Below are 14057 nucleotides of genomic sequence, written 5' to 3'. Positions count from 1 at the left end.
GTAGCACTTAACATGCATTAAGACATTAATACTGCATTAACTGTACTTCAGCTTAAATCTAAAAACAGAAATTCACTTTTCCTTGTATATTCTTCTTGCAACACTATTTTTAAAGGACATCTGTGAGGTCAAATCTGGCACAAAATTTAAGTTTTATAAAACGTAAGACCAATGGAAACATTTCCATGAAATTTAAAATATCCAGGGGGAAGGCTATTTAAAACAAATAAACATTCCTCTTCATATTTAACCAGCCACATATTTCAGCATTGTGATAGTAAGCACTTTTTGGACAGGAACCATGTCTTGGTACCTACCCATGGGCCCCAGTCTTGATCAGGGGCTTCTGGGGCCTACTGCAGTATAAATGTTAATAACAGTGCATGAGAACATGAATGTGAAATTGACTAGAAAGTGACTAATTTGTTTTTATTGTCTAAGATGAGAGAGAGGCAAAAAGTAAATACCAAAGTAGATTTTATAAAATTCTTTTTTAACAATATAAGGTCTGTCTTCTAACAAAGGTAAGAAAATTTGGCCCAGATCATCCTTTCTCTTTCCATGAGTGGAGATAATTGAGACCAAGCAGATCTCTCCTGAGCAAGAGCAAATGTGGGAGGATCTATCTTGAAATCTATGTGAAAGTTAATACTGCTTGAAGCAGCATTAACTCCCGCAGTCCCATCCATGACAGCATTTACACCATCCCCAGGGACTCAGGCAATGGCAACATGGTAGCTCTCTCATCTTGGACTCCTTTGCCTTCTTTGTTCCTTGACTTCTCTCCCTGTGTGCCTTTAGGATCAGCAGGATTTGGAGGCTGTGGCTCACTATTCCTAAGGCATTTAGAAAAGCCTGTCCCATCTTCCGTGACAATTCTGATTTGTGCACCTTATGCTGGTTTTTTTGGTCTCCTCTACTCATTGACAGTAGGAGAAGATCTGGCTATTTTCTTTTTTTAAAATAGGATTTTTAATCTGATGATGGCTATTGAAGTCATTTTTCATAATAGTGCATGTTTTAAAGTTCTACTACAAAACTAGACAGAACATAGGGCTTTCACCGCTGCCTCCCTTCTTTGATGTTCTCTTCCTCTTAACTTCTTTCCATGTCATTTAGATAGCTTTCAGTTCTGCTTCTGTTTTGCACTGCCATGTTATCCTGGGCCTATCTCATCACCTCTTGCCCAGGGAGTTCCAGTCCAATGCCAGACTAGTTGTGTTATTTGAGTCTTTCCTCCATGTATGTCCTAGTCATCTCCATTTTCATTCTGTAATTTCCTCTCCTGTAGGTTTCTGTTGCATCCTCCTCCAGAGTTCATTTGTGATTTTTGTTTTTTGTTTACTGAGGATTTGTCCAAAGCAGTTGTTTATGAAAAACTTACTAGTTATTAAGACCTTACTAAGTCTACAAGTTTCAGTGCCATATAGTAAGACTGACTTTACAAAGATGTTAAATGTTCAAATTTTAATTTGGAAGGCAAGAGTTTTGTTTCTTGAGATCTGCTTTAGAGTTACAAAGGCATGTCCAGCTTTCGCTATTCTGGCGTTGGTATCTTCATCTGTTCTACCTGGTGTACTTAAAATGTTTCCAAGATATGTGAATTATTTGACCTCTTCTATGTCTGTCCCTAAATTACACAAAATCAGGCAATATGAAGCCCAAAGTACCATATTGTACTCCAAGGTACTTAAGATTTGTGTGTGTGTAATATGCATTCCTGGTTAGCTAAGCATAAAGTTCTGGTAGCCACTAAGACATTACTCCCTCTTACTGAAAGCTGTTTCAAATAAAAGTAACTCAATATTTTAAACTGATAAATTAAGCTTCTTTTACAATGGAATTTGTGTTCATTAGACGTATATAACTTCCAGAATACAGATTTTTTTTTTAATAAAAAAAGGCCCCAAGGACTTCCCAGAAACTTCAACTGAAGTCACCAGCCTCTAAAGCAAAGAAATTTTATAAATGTCCTTGTAATTATTAATGATATCCCCAAGTATATTATTTCACTAAGGCAGCCTCTGATTATATCATGTATCCACTACCAATATGCTGTGAATTAAGATGGACCTATAATAGTTTGCTGCTGAGACCTTTCCTTCTTACTTGTCAGATTTGAGAGGGCAGACAATAAGCATGGCTAGAATTTTTTAGGATTTCTGAACTGTATAAAATTGAATAAAATAGGAGACTGAAGTTTAGAGAATTCTTTCAGCTTTAAGATGTTGAGGGAGATTGAACCTCTTACAGGACTCAAGCCTTTCAGATAAAGAGACCATCTCCTCTCTTGAAAAAGGTAGTTTCCCACCTTCAGACAAATATTCTGAAGACGTACAGTTAAAATAATTATCTACTTTTTGAATGATGGGAATCTGTTTTAGTCTCTGATATCAGACATACCTGAGAAATTCATAAACCCTCTTACTATATTTCCAGGTGATCGATACTCACGAGTGGTGTTTACTTCCACAGAAGGAGAGAACTTGTGGAACTTGCATGCCATTAAATCAATGTGCAATGTAGATAATTTGAGGGTAAGTAAAGAAAACCTTTATTCTGCTTAATCCAAATGAAAATATGTATTTGAAACTCCTTGTGCCTTATATCTAACCACTAGATGAAAGCTTTCAAGTTGTTTTCTTGCTGCAGAGTAAGCAGTCCACAGGCAGGCACTAGTTCAAAAACAATTTTGCCAGATTACAGATCAGAATTTGTTTGCGCACCTCAAGTGATCTTCACTAAAGATAAAGCCTATTTCAACACTTTCTGTACCGAAGGGTATATTTTATTCTTTTGCATTGTATTTCCTTTCATAATCATACATCAACCTTTTTGTTTCCCAAAGAAGGCAAGGATTTCATTTCTTTGTCCCTTACTTTTATTTCCCTTAAGACAGTCTGTCAGCATCTTTGTTATGTTCTGTATACATCTCTTGCTGTCAGTGGGTCACTTCGCCCTATGAACTCAAAAGAGAATAGCTTGGCATCAGAGACATCAAAGGGACATAAATACAGTTTCTAGGCAAACAGCAAAAGTAATCCAGTCCAGATTGTATAGTTCTGAAATAAACATTTGCTTCCACCTTAGAACATGAGAGAATGAAAGAAGACACTTTGTCCCTGTCAACCCGGACTAGTAGATATTTTTTCCATGTTCAGTGTCGATAGGGCCTTGCTCTCATCCCATAAAGAGTCAAAATGATAAAGGAAACAACCAGCCTAAGGGAATTTAATAGTTGCTCTTGCATGTGTTAGAAGTTAACCGTGCACATAGTTGAGATTGGTGTCTGATTTCAACTAATAATGGACGTTAACTGACAGTTACAAAGTCCATTCTGAACTAAAAGGCATAGTGTATTTGAATAATACATCTGAAAAGTATAAGCATCTCACTCATTGAAAACACAATGCTTTAAAGTGCAATGCAACTGTAACTTTTTGTAAACTCAGAGACCTGGTGTAGAAAACAACTTAGGCCATATATTTTTCATTTTATCTTAATAATGATCAATTGATTTACTGGATAGAGGCCCATTATCTTTCCCACTCACCAGTTAACCTAACAAATATGCCGTAGGCATTTAACCAGAAACTTTTTTTTTAGATTGTGATATTTGATCAAGGATTAATTTTTCAATGTCGTCAGGCAGTCACCTTAACACAGCCAATTTCCTTCCCTTTTTTTTTTTAGCTGATATTTGCTTGCCTAGGATTCTGAGTTTCCCAATATAAGCAGTGAAGTATGTTACAACCAGTGGTGCCAAGAAATGAATCTCACTGAAATTTAGATTAACAAAATCAAGAAGACAGTGAAAAGAAAAGGAGGACTTGTAGCACCTTAGAGACTAACAAATTTATTTGAGCATAAGCTTTCGTGAGCTACAGCTCACTTAATCAGAGGCAGGGAGTGGAAAATACAGTGGGGAGATTTTATATACACAGAGAACATGAAACAATGGGTGTTACCGTACACACTGTAACAAGAGTGATCAGATAAGGTGAGGTATTACCAGCGGGGGGGGGGAGAAAAAAAGGGGGGGGGACTTTTGTAGTGATAATCAATGTGGGCCATTTCCAGCAGTTGACAAGAATGTACGAGGAACAGTAGGAGGGGGAAAACAAACATGGGGTAATAGTTTTACTTTGTGTAATGACACATCCACTCCCAGTCTTTATTCAAGCCTAATGTAATGGTGTCCAGTTTGCAAATTAATTCCAATTCAGCAGTCTCTCGTTGGAGTCTGTTTTTGAAGTTTTTTTTATTGAAGAATTGCGACTTTTAGGTCTGTAATCGAGTGCTGAAGAGAGATTGAAGTGTTCTCCAACTGGTTTTTGAATGTTGTAATTCTTGAAATCTGATTTGTGTCCATTTATTCTTTTACGTAGAGACTGTCCAGTTTGATCAATGTACATGGCAGAGGGTCATTGCTGGCACATGATGGCATATATTTGCACATTGGTAGATGTGCAGGTGAACGAGCCTCTGATAGTGTGGCTGATATGATTAGGCCCTATGATGGTGTCCCCTGAATAGATATGTGGACACAGTTGGCAACAAACTTTGTTGCAAGGATAGGTTCCTGGGTTAGTGGTTTTGTTGTGGGGTGTGTGGTTGCTGGTGAGTATTTGCTTCAGGTTGGGGTGCTGTCTGTAAGCAAGGACTGGCCTGTCTCCCAAGATCTGTGAGAGTGATGGGTCGTCCTTCAGGATAGGTTGTAGATCCTTGATACGCTGGAGAGGTTTTAGTTGGGGGCTGAAGGTGACGGCTAGTGGCGTTCTGTTATTTTTTTTGTTGGGCCTGTCCTGTAATAGGTAACTTCTGGGTACTCTTCTGGTTCTGTCAATGTTTCTTCACTTCAGCAGGTGAGTATTGTAGTTGTAAGAATGCTTGATAGAGATCTTGTAGGTGTTTGTCTCTGTCTGAGGGGTTGGAGCAAATGCAGTTGTATCGTAGAGCTTGGCTGTAGACAATGGATTGTATGGTGTGGTCTGGATGAAAGCTGGAGGCATGTAGGTAAGTATAGAGGTCAGTAGGTTTCTGGTATAAGGTGGTGTTGATGTGACCATCGCTTACTAGCACTGTAGGGTCCAGGAAGTGGATCTCTTGTGTGGACTGGTCCAGGCTGAAGTTGATGGTGGGATGGAAATTGTTGAAATCATGGTGGAATTCCTCAAGGGCTTCTTTTCGATGGGTCCAGATGATGAAGATGTCATCAATGTAGCGCAAGTAGAGTAGGAGCATTAGGGGACGACAGCTGAGGAAGCGTTGTTCTAAGTCAGCCATAAAAATATTGGCATACTGTGGGGCCATGCGGGTACCCATAGCAGTGCCGCTAATTTGAAGGTATACATTGTCCCCAAATGTGAAATAGTTATGGGTGAGGACAAAGTCACAAAGTTCAGTCACCAGGTTTGCCGTGACATTATCGGGGATACTGTTCCTGACGGCTTGTAGTCCATCTTTGTGTGGAATGTTGGTGTAGAGGGCTTCTACATCCATAGTGGCTAGGATGGTGTTTTCAGGAAGATCACCGATGGATTGTAGTTTCCTCAGGAAGTCAGTGGTGTCTCAATCACTACAAAAGGTTTTTTCTCTCCTGGTGATAATAGCTTACCTTACCTGATCACGCTTGTTACAGTGTGTATCGTAACACCCATTGTTTCATGTTTTCTGTGTATATAAAATCTCCTCACTGTATTTTCCACTGCATGCATCCGATGAAGTGAGCTGTAGCTCACAAAAGCTTATGCTCAAATAAATTTGTTAGTCTCTAAGGTGCCACAAGTACGCCTGTTCTTTTTGCGGATAGAGACTAACACGGCTGCTACTCTGAAAGAAGACTGTGGTTTCCTATAGTCACTCCCAATTTTTGAGGATTTCTAGAGTCATGGCAGTAACTTGGAAGTTAAGATATGAAGTTATATTTTATTTGTATATGACACTTAAATATAAAGAACTAATTCTAAATGCGATCTAAGACGTGCTAGTCTGTGAATGTCCACATAGACAGCTGTTTCAAATAAATGCCACTCATCATTGTCCAGTTCAGGGCACAGCATATCTGTGTCATAAATTAAAAGGAAACATATTTTTGGATAACTAAATTAAGACAGATTGCTACATCTGAAAGATAATTTTGTGGCGCTTGTATTGTTACTGAGAAATTTACCTTTTTATCATAAATATACCTTGAAATTTTAGAATTTATTATATCAAATACTACTTTTTTAAAAGTCCTGATTTCCAAAGAGTAGTGAACCCTTCACAAGGGAGAATAAGAGGAGGCTACTTTGAAGAAAAAGCACCATATAGTAAGCCATGAAAAACATCTCTCCCTTAAAAAACAAACAAACAAACCACCACTTAAGTATTAGGATCATAGAAGCTTTAGCAGTGTCTGTAGATATTTTATATAGGATATTTGTAGCAGATCAAACATTTTGGGCAAGAGATCTTTTTCTTGTAACCTCAATTTGTAGTTAAGCATTTAATCATCAAGCAGTGAGTTGGAGAGCACAATTGCATGTAGCAAGGTGGTGATGTAGCTAGCTAGTTAGTTGGATTTAAAATTTGATAAGAATGGATGTTGTAATTATTACCTGTCTACATGCACAGTACTTTTAAGTAAAAATTAGTTAAACCAGATGCCAGTTGCTTAGACAATCTGGACGAAAACTTGTTTTCATAACAAAATTGCTTCTAAATGGCTCGTGCTATTGCTTAAGCTATATAGAAATGTAATTCCTTTTCGAGCACCTCCTGGATCTCATGAGGTGCTTAGATGTACCTTGCTTTCAATTGCTATGTTCTTTTGCTGGTATTTGACCTCCTGGAGTGGATGCTGACTTGCACTGTAACTAGTCTCAAGAAATTGGTGTGTTTTTTGACCTTTAGTCTTTGTTAGACTCTCTCTTCTGTTGGCTATAGTTCACTTATTAAATTCATGCCTGATTAAGGGCGCCAGTTCTGCTTCATTGAAATCAGTGGCAAAACTTTCATTAAATTCAATGGTAGCAAAACTAGGCAGTACATTTTCTGGAATTTTGCAAGTTAAGTTGAAGTGCAAACTTAAGGTTTCATATATTTTACTCTTGATTTGTAGGATTTCTGTGCCAAACTATTTGCAATAATATGAGCTATCTGTATAAATCCTCTACACATCAATAGAAGAAGGGATCTCTAAAATCGTATTTCCAGCTGCTTGGCATTTAAACACAGAAACTATCTTGGGAAAAATAACTTTAACCATCTGGTTTACTAATACTTAGGGCGCCGTCCTGCAACTGCTCAGCACACGGCATTCCCATAACCTTCAATGGAAATTCCACATGCAGACTGGCAACAGAATCAGGCCCTTAATTTTTAACTAGAATTAGAGAAGTCCTTTCCTTCCCACATCAATTACAGGAAGCTTTCCTTATTATCCGTATGCTTCTATTTTTCATAAACTTCAAAGATTGCAAATATAGGAGCACAAGTCTACATCACCAAGCAGGTCCATTTGCCAAGCTGATGTGCCCTTGTATGTAGTAGACATGCAGAATGCACAACTTTACTTCTTTAAATATCCCAGTAACAAATGGAAATGTTGCTAATGACACGGCTGGTCTGGCAAGTACCAACGAACATTGGCAATATCTTTTGATTAGCCAACAAAGTAGGGCCTAATCCTGCAATGCTAATGTTTTGTAAATAATGTTTTTGCATAATGCTTTTAAAAGTTATTCCAGGCTAAATTTTGTTTTTTCTTTCCAAGTTTCAGCTGCCAGCTTGTGTTACTTGATCTTTGGCAACAGTTACTTTACCAGCGTTTATAGGTTGCAGCGAGTATTTAAGAATAACATACAAGCTTCATTGTCCCATCTTGAACTTGACTGTGTAGAGGGGACAATGCAATCCTTTCCTCCCAGTTCGCTTGGCTGACCCAGAGCTTGCATATTATATCCTCATAGGATAAATCTGGAGATGTGCCATGAAAAATACAGATACGCTATTCCAGTGCTTCCTTTTATTTATTAGGTTGTACATTTTTTCCTGGGTTTGCATGTTTGAGTATATTTATCTGGAAACAATCAAATGTGAATTATCCTGCTTTTATGGAACGTCAGGTCATTCTTGTTCAGGAATTGTTTGACAATCATAGAATATCAGGGTTGGAAGGGACCTCAGGAAGCCATCTAGTCCAACCCCCTGCTTAAAGCAGGACCAATCCCCAATTTTTGGGCCACATCACTAAATGGCCCCCTCAAGATTGAACTCACAACCTGAGTTTAGCAGGCCAATGCTCAAACCACTGAGCTATCCCTCCCCCTAAGTCCATATTAAAGCTTTTATAACCATCATGACAATCCCCAAATTGTGGGTTTTGTCTGTGCTACAAGTGATCACTGATGATAACCCAGTGTAATAAATAAGAAGTAGTATGTCTTATATTTAGCTGATCTGAAATCTGCATGGATAAAGGTTTCAGGGCCCAGTCCTGTAAACACTTAAGCACATGTGTAACTTCACTCACTTGAATGGTCCCGGTGAATGAAGTTATGCCCATTCTGGAGTGTTTGGAAGATTGGTTCCAATTCATTGTTCTTTCCAAGCCAGGAGTTTGGACTAGCAGTGTGTGCATGGAATCTGGGAGTCTTAAATTCTTCGAGCCCTTATTTAGCTTTTAGGCTTTGTCTACTTGGGAAAGCTTTACTGATTTAACTATATTAGGTAAGAAACTGATGTAGTTAAATCAGTTCAACCCTGTTTTTGGACACTCTTACTTTGGTTGAAGACAGGTTTCAGAGTAGCAGCCGTGTTAGTCTGTATTCGCAAAAAGAAAAGGAGTACTTGTGGCACCTTAGAGACTAACAAATTTATTAAAGCATAAGCTTTCGTGAGCTACAGCTCACTTCATCGGATGCATTTGGTGGAAAAAACAGAGGGGAGATTGATATACACACACAGAGAACATGAAACATGGGTCTCCCCCCCCCCCCCCCCCCCCCGCTGCTGGTGATGGCTTATCTTAAGTGATCACTCTCCTTACAATGTGTATGATAAACTCATTGTTTCATGTTCTCTGTGTGTGTATATCAATCTCCCCTCTGTTTTTTCCACCAAATGCATCCGATGAAGTGAGCTGTAGCTCACGAAAGCTTATGCTCTAATAAATTTGTTAGTCTCTAAGGTGCCACAAGTCCTCCTTTTATTTTTGGTTGAAGAGTGCGTCATATTGATTTAACTTAAGTCAATTCCTTACCGGTTTAAGTTAAATCAGTATGAGGCACTTTTTAAACTGAAATAAGAGTTTCTACACTGATGAAGCTAATTTAACTGATTTTACTAAATCAGTTTCTCAATCTAAGTAGGTAAATAGGTATAATTTCATATGTAGACAAGGCTTTGGAGTCATTCAGAGGAAAAGTCAGCCAGATGGAGAAAGGCAAAACTCATGTACAAAGTGGGCTGTAGAAGGGATCTTAGGTTACATAGCTCCTTATCCTGGAGCTGTCCCATCCACTTGTGCTAGAGCTGCCAGGAAAAGTCCCTATAGCTTCTAGGATCATCTTTATGTGGTCTCAGGAGGTGTGAGGAATACATCATAACCAACCTTCTGGGCAACTGATTAGTTTTAAAAAAAACACTGGGGAGCATTAGAGGGAAAGAGTGCACCACAGTTGCTGCATCTTCAGGCAGAAGTACTAGAAGAAGGCTTCTAACATGAGAGGAGTGAGGTTCTGGAACAGCCTTCCAATAGGAATAGTGTGGGCAGCCTAATCAGGTTTAAGATGGAATTTGATGAATTTATGAATTGGATTATATAACAGGGTTGCCTGTGATAGCAGGAGACTGGACTCAATAACCAGAAGGTTCCTTCCAGTCCTGTGTTCTAATGTACTAGACTGTAGTGGCTAATGTACAATATTCTTAAAATTTCTGAGCATATGGGCCTGATTGTCAAATAACTGATATTAGTTTTTACACTTTTAGGACTCTATGAATTTCTGTGGAGGGTCTCCTGATTTACCTTGATATATGTGAGAGGAGGATCAGGGCCGGTGTGTACATGTGCTTAAGAAATTTAAGTATTGGCACAGAATTCCATGAGTGTCACTTTCACCCCTCCTGGATGAACCTGTCTGTGAATTATTTGAAATTTAAAAATTAAATGCAAAGCACCCCTTTTAAATGGCTCTTACCCTAATGTTCTAACCCTGTGTCTGTCTCTACATAGATAAGATCTCATTCCCAATTTGGTGATCTCTGCCAGAGGACCACGGCTGCTTCCTGCTGTCCCAGCTGGACACTGGGCAACTATATTGCCATTCTAAACAACAGATCATCATGTCAAAAAATTGTAGAACGAGATGTTTCTCACACCCTAAAGCTGCTTCGCACATGTGCCAAGTACTACTACAATGGAACCCTGGGGCCAGATTGCTGGGATGTGGCAGCCAAAAGGAAGGACCAGCTCAAGTGTACAAATGTGCCTCGTAAATGTACAAAGTACAATGCTGTTTACCAGATTCTGCACTATCTAGTGGACAAAGATTTTCTAAGCCCAAAGACTGCTGACTACATCTTGCCAGCTTTAAAGTACAGCATGCTCTTCTCTCCAACAGAAAAAGGAGAAAGCATGATGAACATTTACCTGGATAATTTTGAGAACTGGAACTCTTCTGATGGTATAACGACCATCACGGGGATTGAGTTTGGAATAAAACATAGTTTGTTTCAAGATTACCTATTAATGGATACTGTGTATCCTGCCATAGCCATTGTCATTGTTCTCTTAGTCATGTGTGTGTACACGAAGTCCATGTTTATCACGCTGATGACCATGTTTGCAATAATTAGTTCCTTGATTGTATCTTACTTTCTTTATCGTGTAGTATTTAATTTTGAGTTTTTCCCTTTTATGAACCTCACTGCATTAATTATTCTTGTTGGAATTGGCGCAGATGATGCTTTTGTCCTGTGTGATGTTTGGAACTACACAAAATTTGATAAATCTCACGCTGATACTTCTGAGACAGTCAGCATCACCTTGCAACATGCTGCTCTTTCCATGTTTGTAACCAGTTTTACCACCGCGGCTGCCTTCTATGCTAATTACGTCAGCAATATTACAGCAATCCGATGTTTTGGTGTTTATGCTGGCACTGCCATATTGGTGAATTATGTTTTAATGGTAACATGGTTACCAGCAGTAGTTGTGTTACATGAACGGTATCTTCTCAATATATTCACTTGCTTCAAAAAACCTCAGCAGAGGGTCTATAGCAGCAAAGGCTGCTGCACAGTGTTGTGCCAAGTGTGCCACAAGATTATTTTTGCAGTCTCAGAAGCATCCAGGATATTTTTTGAAAAAGTCTTGCCATGCATTGTTATCAAGTTTCGATATATTTGGCTGTTCTGGTTCCTTGCTTTAACTGTAGGTGGAGCATATATTGTATGTGTTAATCCAAAAATGAAATTACCATCACTGGAGCTCTCTGAGTTTCAAGTGTTTAGGTCTTCTCATCCTTTTGAACGCTATGATGCTGAGTACAAAAAGCTTTTTATGTTTGAACGTGTCCACCATGGAGAGGAACTCCACATGCCAATTACAGTAATCTGGGGCATCTCTCCTGAAGATAATGGAGATCCTCTAAATCCTAAAAGTAAAGGAAAGCTGAAACTAGACAGCAGTTTTAATATTGCAAGCCCAGCTTCACAGGTCTGGATTTTACATTTTTGCCAGAAGTTAAGAAATCAAACATTTTATTACCAAACTGAAGAACAAGACTTTGCAAGCTGCTTTATTGAGACATTTAAGCAGTGGATGGAAAATCAGGACTGTGATGAGCCAGCTCTTTATCCTTGTTGCAGCCATTGGAGGTTTCCATACAAACAAGAAGTTTTCGAGTTATGCATCAAGAGGGCCATCATGGAGTTAGAAAGAAGCACTGGGTATCATTTGTACAGCAAAACCCCAGGGCCTCGCTTTGACATAAACGATACTATCAGGGCTGTGGTACTGGAGTTCCAAAGCACCTATCTCTTCACACTGGCTTATGAGAAAATGCATCAGTTCTACAGAGAGGTGGATTCATGGATTTCAAATGAGCTTCGTTCTGCTCCTGAGGGTCTTGGTAATGGATGGTTTGTGAGTAATTTAGAGTTCTATGACCTCCAGGACAGTCTTTCTGATGGTACTCTGATTGCCATGGGTCTTTCAGTTGCTGTTGCATTTAGTGTAATGCTACTTACAACTTGGAATATAATTATAAGCCTTTATGCAATAGTTTCAATAGCTGGAACTATATTTGTCACTGTTGGTTCTCTGGTTCTTCTTGGATGGGAGCTAAATGTGTTAGAGTCTGTCACTATTTCTGTAGCTGTTGGTTTATCTGTGGACTTTGCTGTTCACTACGGAGTTGCTTACCGCTTAGCTCCTGATCCAGACCGAGAAGGAAAAGTCATCTTCTCTCTAAGCCGCATGGGCTCTGCAATTGCAATGGCTGCGTTGACCACATTTGTGGCTGGAGCAATGATGATGCCTTCCACGGTCTTAGCATACACCCAACTTGGCACTTTCATGATGCTTATAATGTGCATTAGTTGGGCTTTTGCAACCTTCTTTTTCCAATGCATGTGCCGTTGCCTTGGACCTCAAGGCACTTGTGGCCAGATTCCTCTTCCAAAAAAATTGCAATGCAATGTCTTCTCCCAAGCTTTGTCAGGAAGCCAAGGAGACCGGGGACAAAATAAAGCACATTCTGCCAACACATTTCAGTTGGATTCCAGAGGGCAAAAAACAGAAATGGAGCAGGAGCATTATGAGTTAGAGCCTCTGGCGTCACAAACCAGTAATTGTAATTCATCAGAGAAAGTAGGTTATGAAGAAACCCACATCTGCTCAGAACTTTTCAATGGCAGACCACCAAATGCATGCACGTCTGTGCATTCAGCATATAACAGTGAATTAAATAAAAGCATCAAAAATGAAGCTGGTTCAACCCTGGTACAGCCATGTGTTGACCAGCATACCATGTGCCCCCTCTCCTCTCAGAACAAGCAGTGTAGCTGTCCAGATGCATATAGGCAGTTAAGTGACACTTTGTGCTACCAATGTGCCCCGTCATCTGGTAATATTGTGCAGATCCAAAACTCTGTGCCTCCTGTAAATGTTTTACAGCAAGCTGTTGAAAGCTATATTCCCCCAGTCCAACATGTGCTCCATTGCAGTTGTCTTCAGGGGAGACTGAAAAGACCCATGATGCAGAACTCTCTGCCTAGAAATTTTTTTCTGCATTCAATACAGCAATTTCAAACACATGAAAGAATAAACAGGAGAGATGCAGCTAGTCCTCAGAATACAGAGGAGAGTGTAAGAGCTCTTCCAAAGGTGACAAGCTCCTCACCGTTTATCTGCAGAAGTGCTGGTGCTCTAATAAAACCTTGTTCTGAAGCTGAAAATAATGTATCAAGTAACCAAAAGGGACTCTGTAAAAACAGAGACAAGTGTGATTTAAGGGGTACAGCAGTAAATGGAAATGAAGACAAGCAAGCTTCAGTATCAAAGCAGAAGAAGATAACTGAAATTGAGATAGATCCGAATTCATCACAAACTGACCAACTTTTGAAGGCTGATCAAAATGATCAGAAACACATACTGAACAGTACAGTGAGAGAAGCTGAGTATGAGTTTTGCCCTGAAAATACACAATATCGTAACAGAACTATAACAGTGAAGTGCAATTCTGTTGACAGTCAAATGCCAAACATTGAAGCCAATGTGCCTGCTCTGTTAACGCATCCAGAACTTTCCAATGAAAGTTTAATAAAAACACTATAATAAAACTTACATTTGACAATCCTGTCTCTTTTAAAATTAATTTCATTAAAAAACACTCTGGATAAAACAAATAATAATTTATATTTTAGCACCATTTGAAATGGAAAATATATTTTACCGAACAATGAACATTTGTAAATTGTAAAAAACCCATTACTGTGTAATGAAACCTGATGATGTTGAGAACAACTTTCTGTAAGTAGTAAGAGGGCTTACATTTCATTTAGTT

The 14057-nt window shown here is 39.0% G+C and overlaps 1 protein-coding gene across 14 annotated transcripts in view; it reads left to right on the top strand.

Annotated features, from left to right (window-relative positions):
• Positions 1-13837, top strand: part of DISP1 (dispatched RND transporter family member 1) — a 162034-nt gene extending 148197 nt beyond the window's left edge. For all 14 annotated transcript variants that reach the window (XM_043511722.1, XM_043511719.1, XM_038393945.2 and 11 more), the window contains 2 exons: positions 2440-2537; positions 10223-13837. In XM_043511722.1, the coding sequence (XP_043367657.1) occupies positions 2440-2537; positions 10223-13828 (3704 nt within the window). In that variant the 3' untranslated portion in view covers positions 13829-13837. The remainder of the gene's footprint in view (positions 1-2439; positions 2538-10222) is intronic.
• Positions 13838-14057: the final 220 nt, after the last annotated feature.

Source organism: Dermochelys coriacea, chromosome 3 (assembly GCF_009764565.3).
Source record: "Dermochelys coriacea isolate rDerCor1 chromosome 3, rDerCor1.pri.v4, whole genome shotgun sequence".
In the NCBI taxonomy this organism is placed as follows: domain Eukaryota; kingdom Metazoa; phylum Chordata; order Testudines; family Dermochelyidae; genus Dermochelys; species Dermochelys coriacea.
The sequence above is the reverse complement of the archived record's forward strand: the minus strand, read 5'-3'. Positions and strand labels throughout refer to the sequence as shown.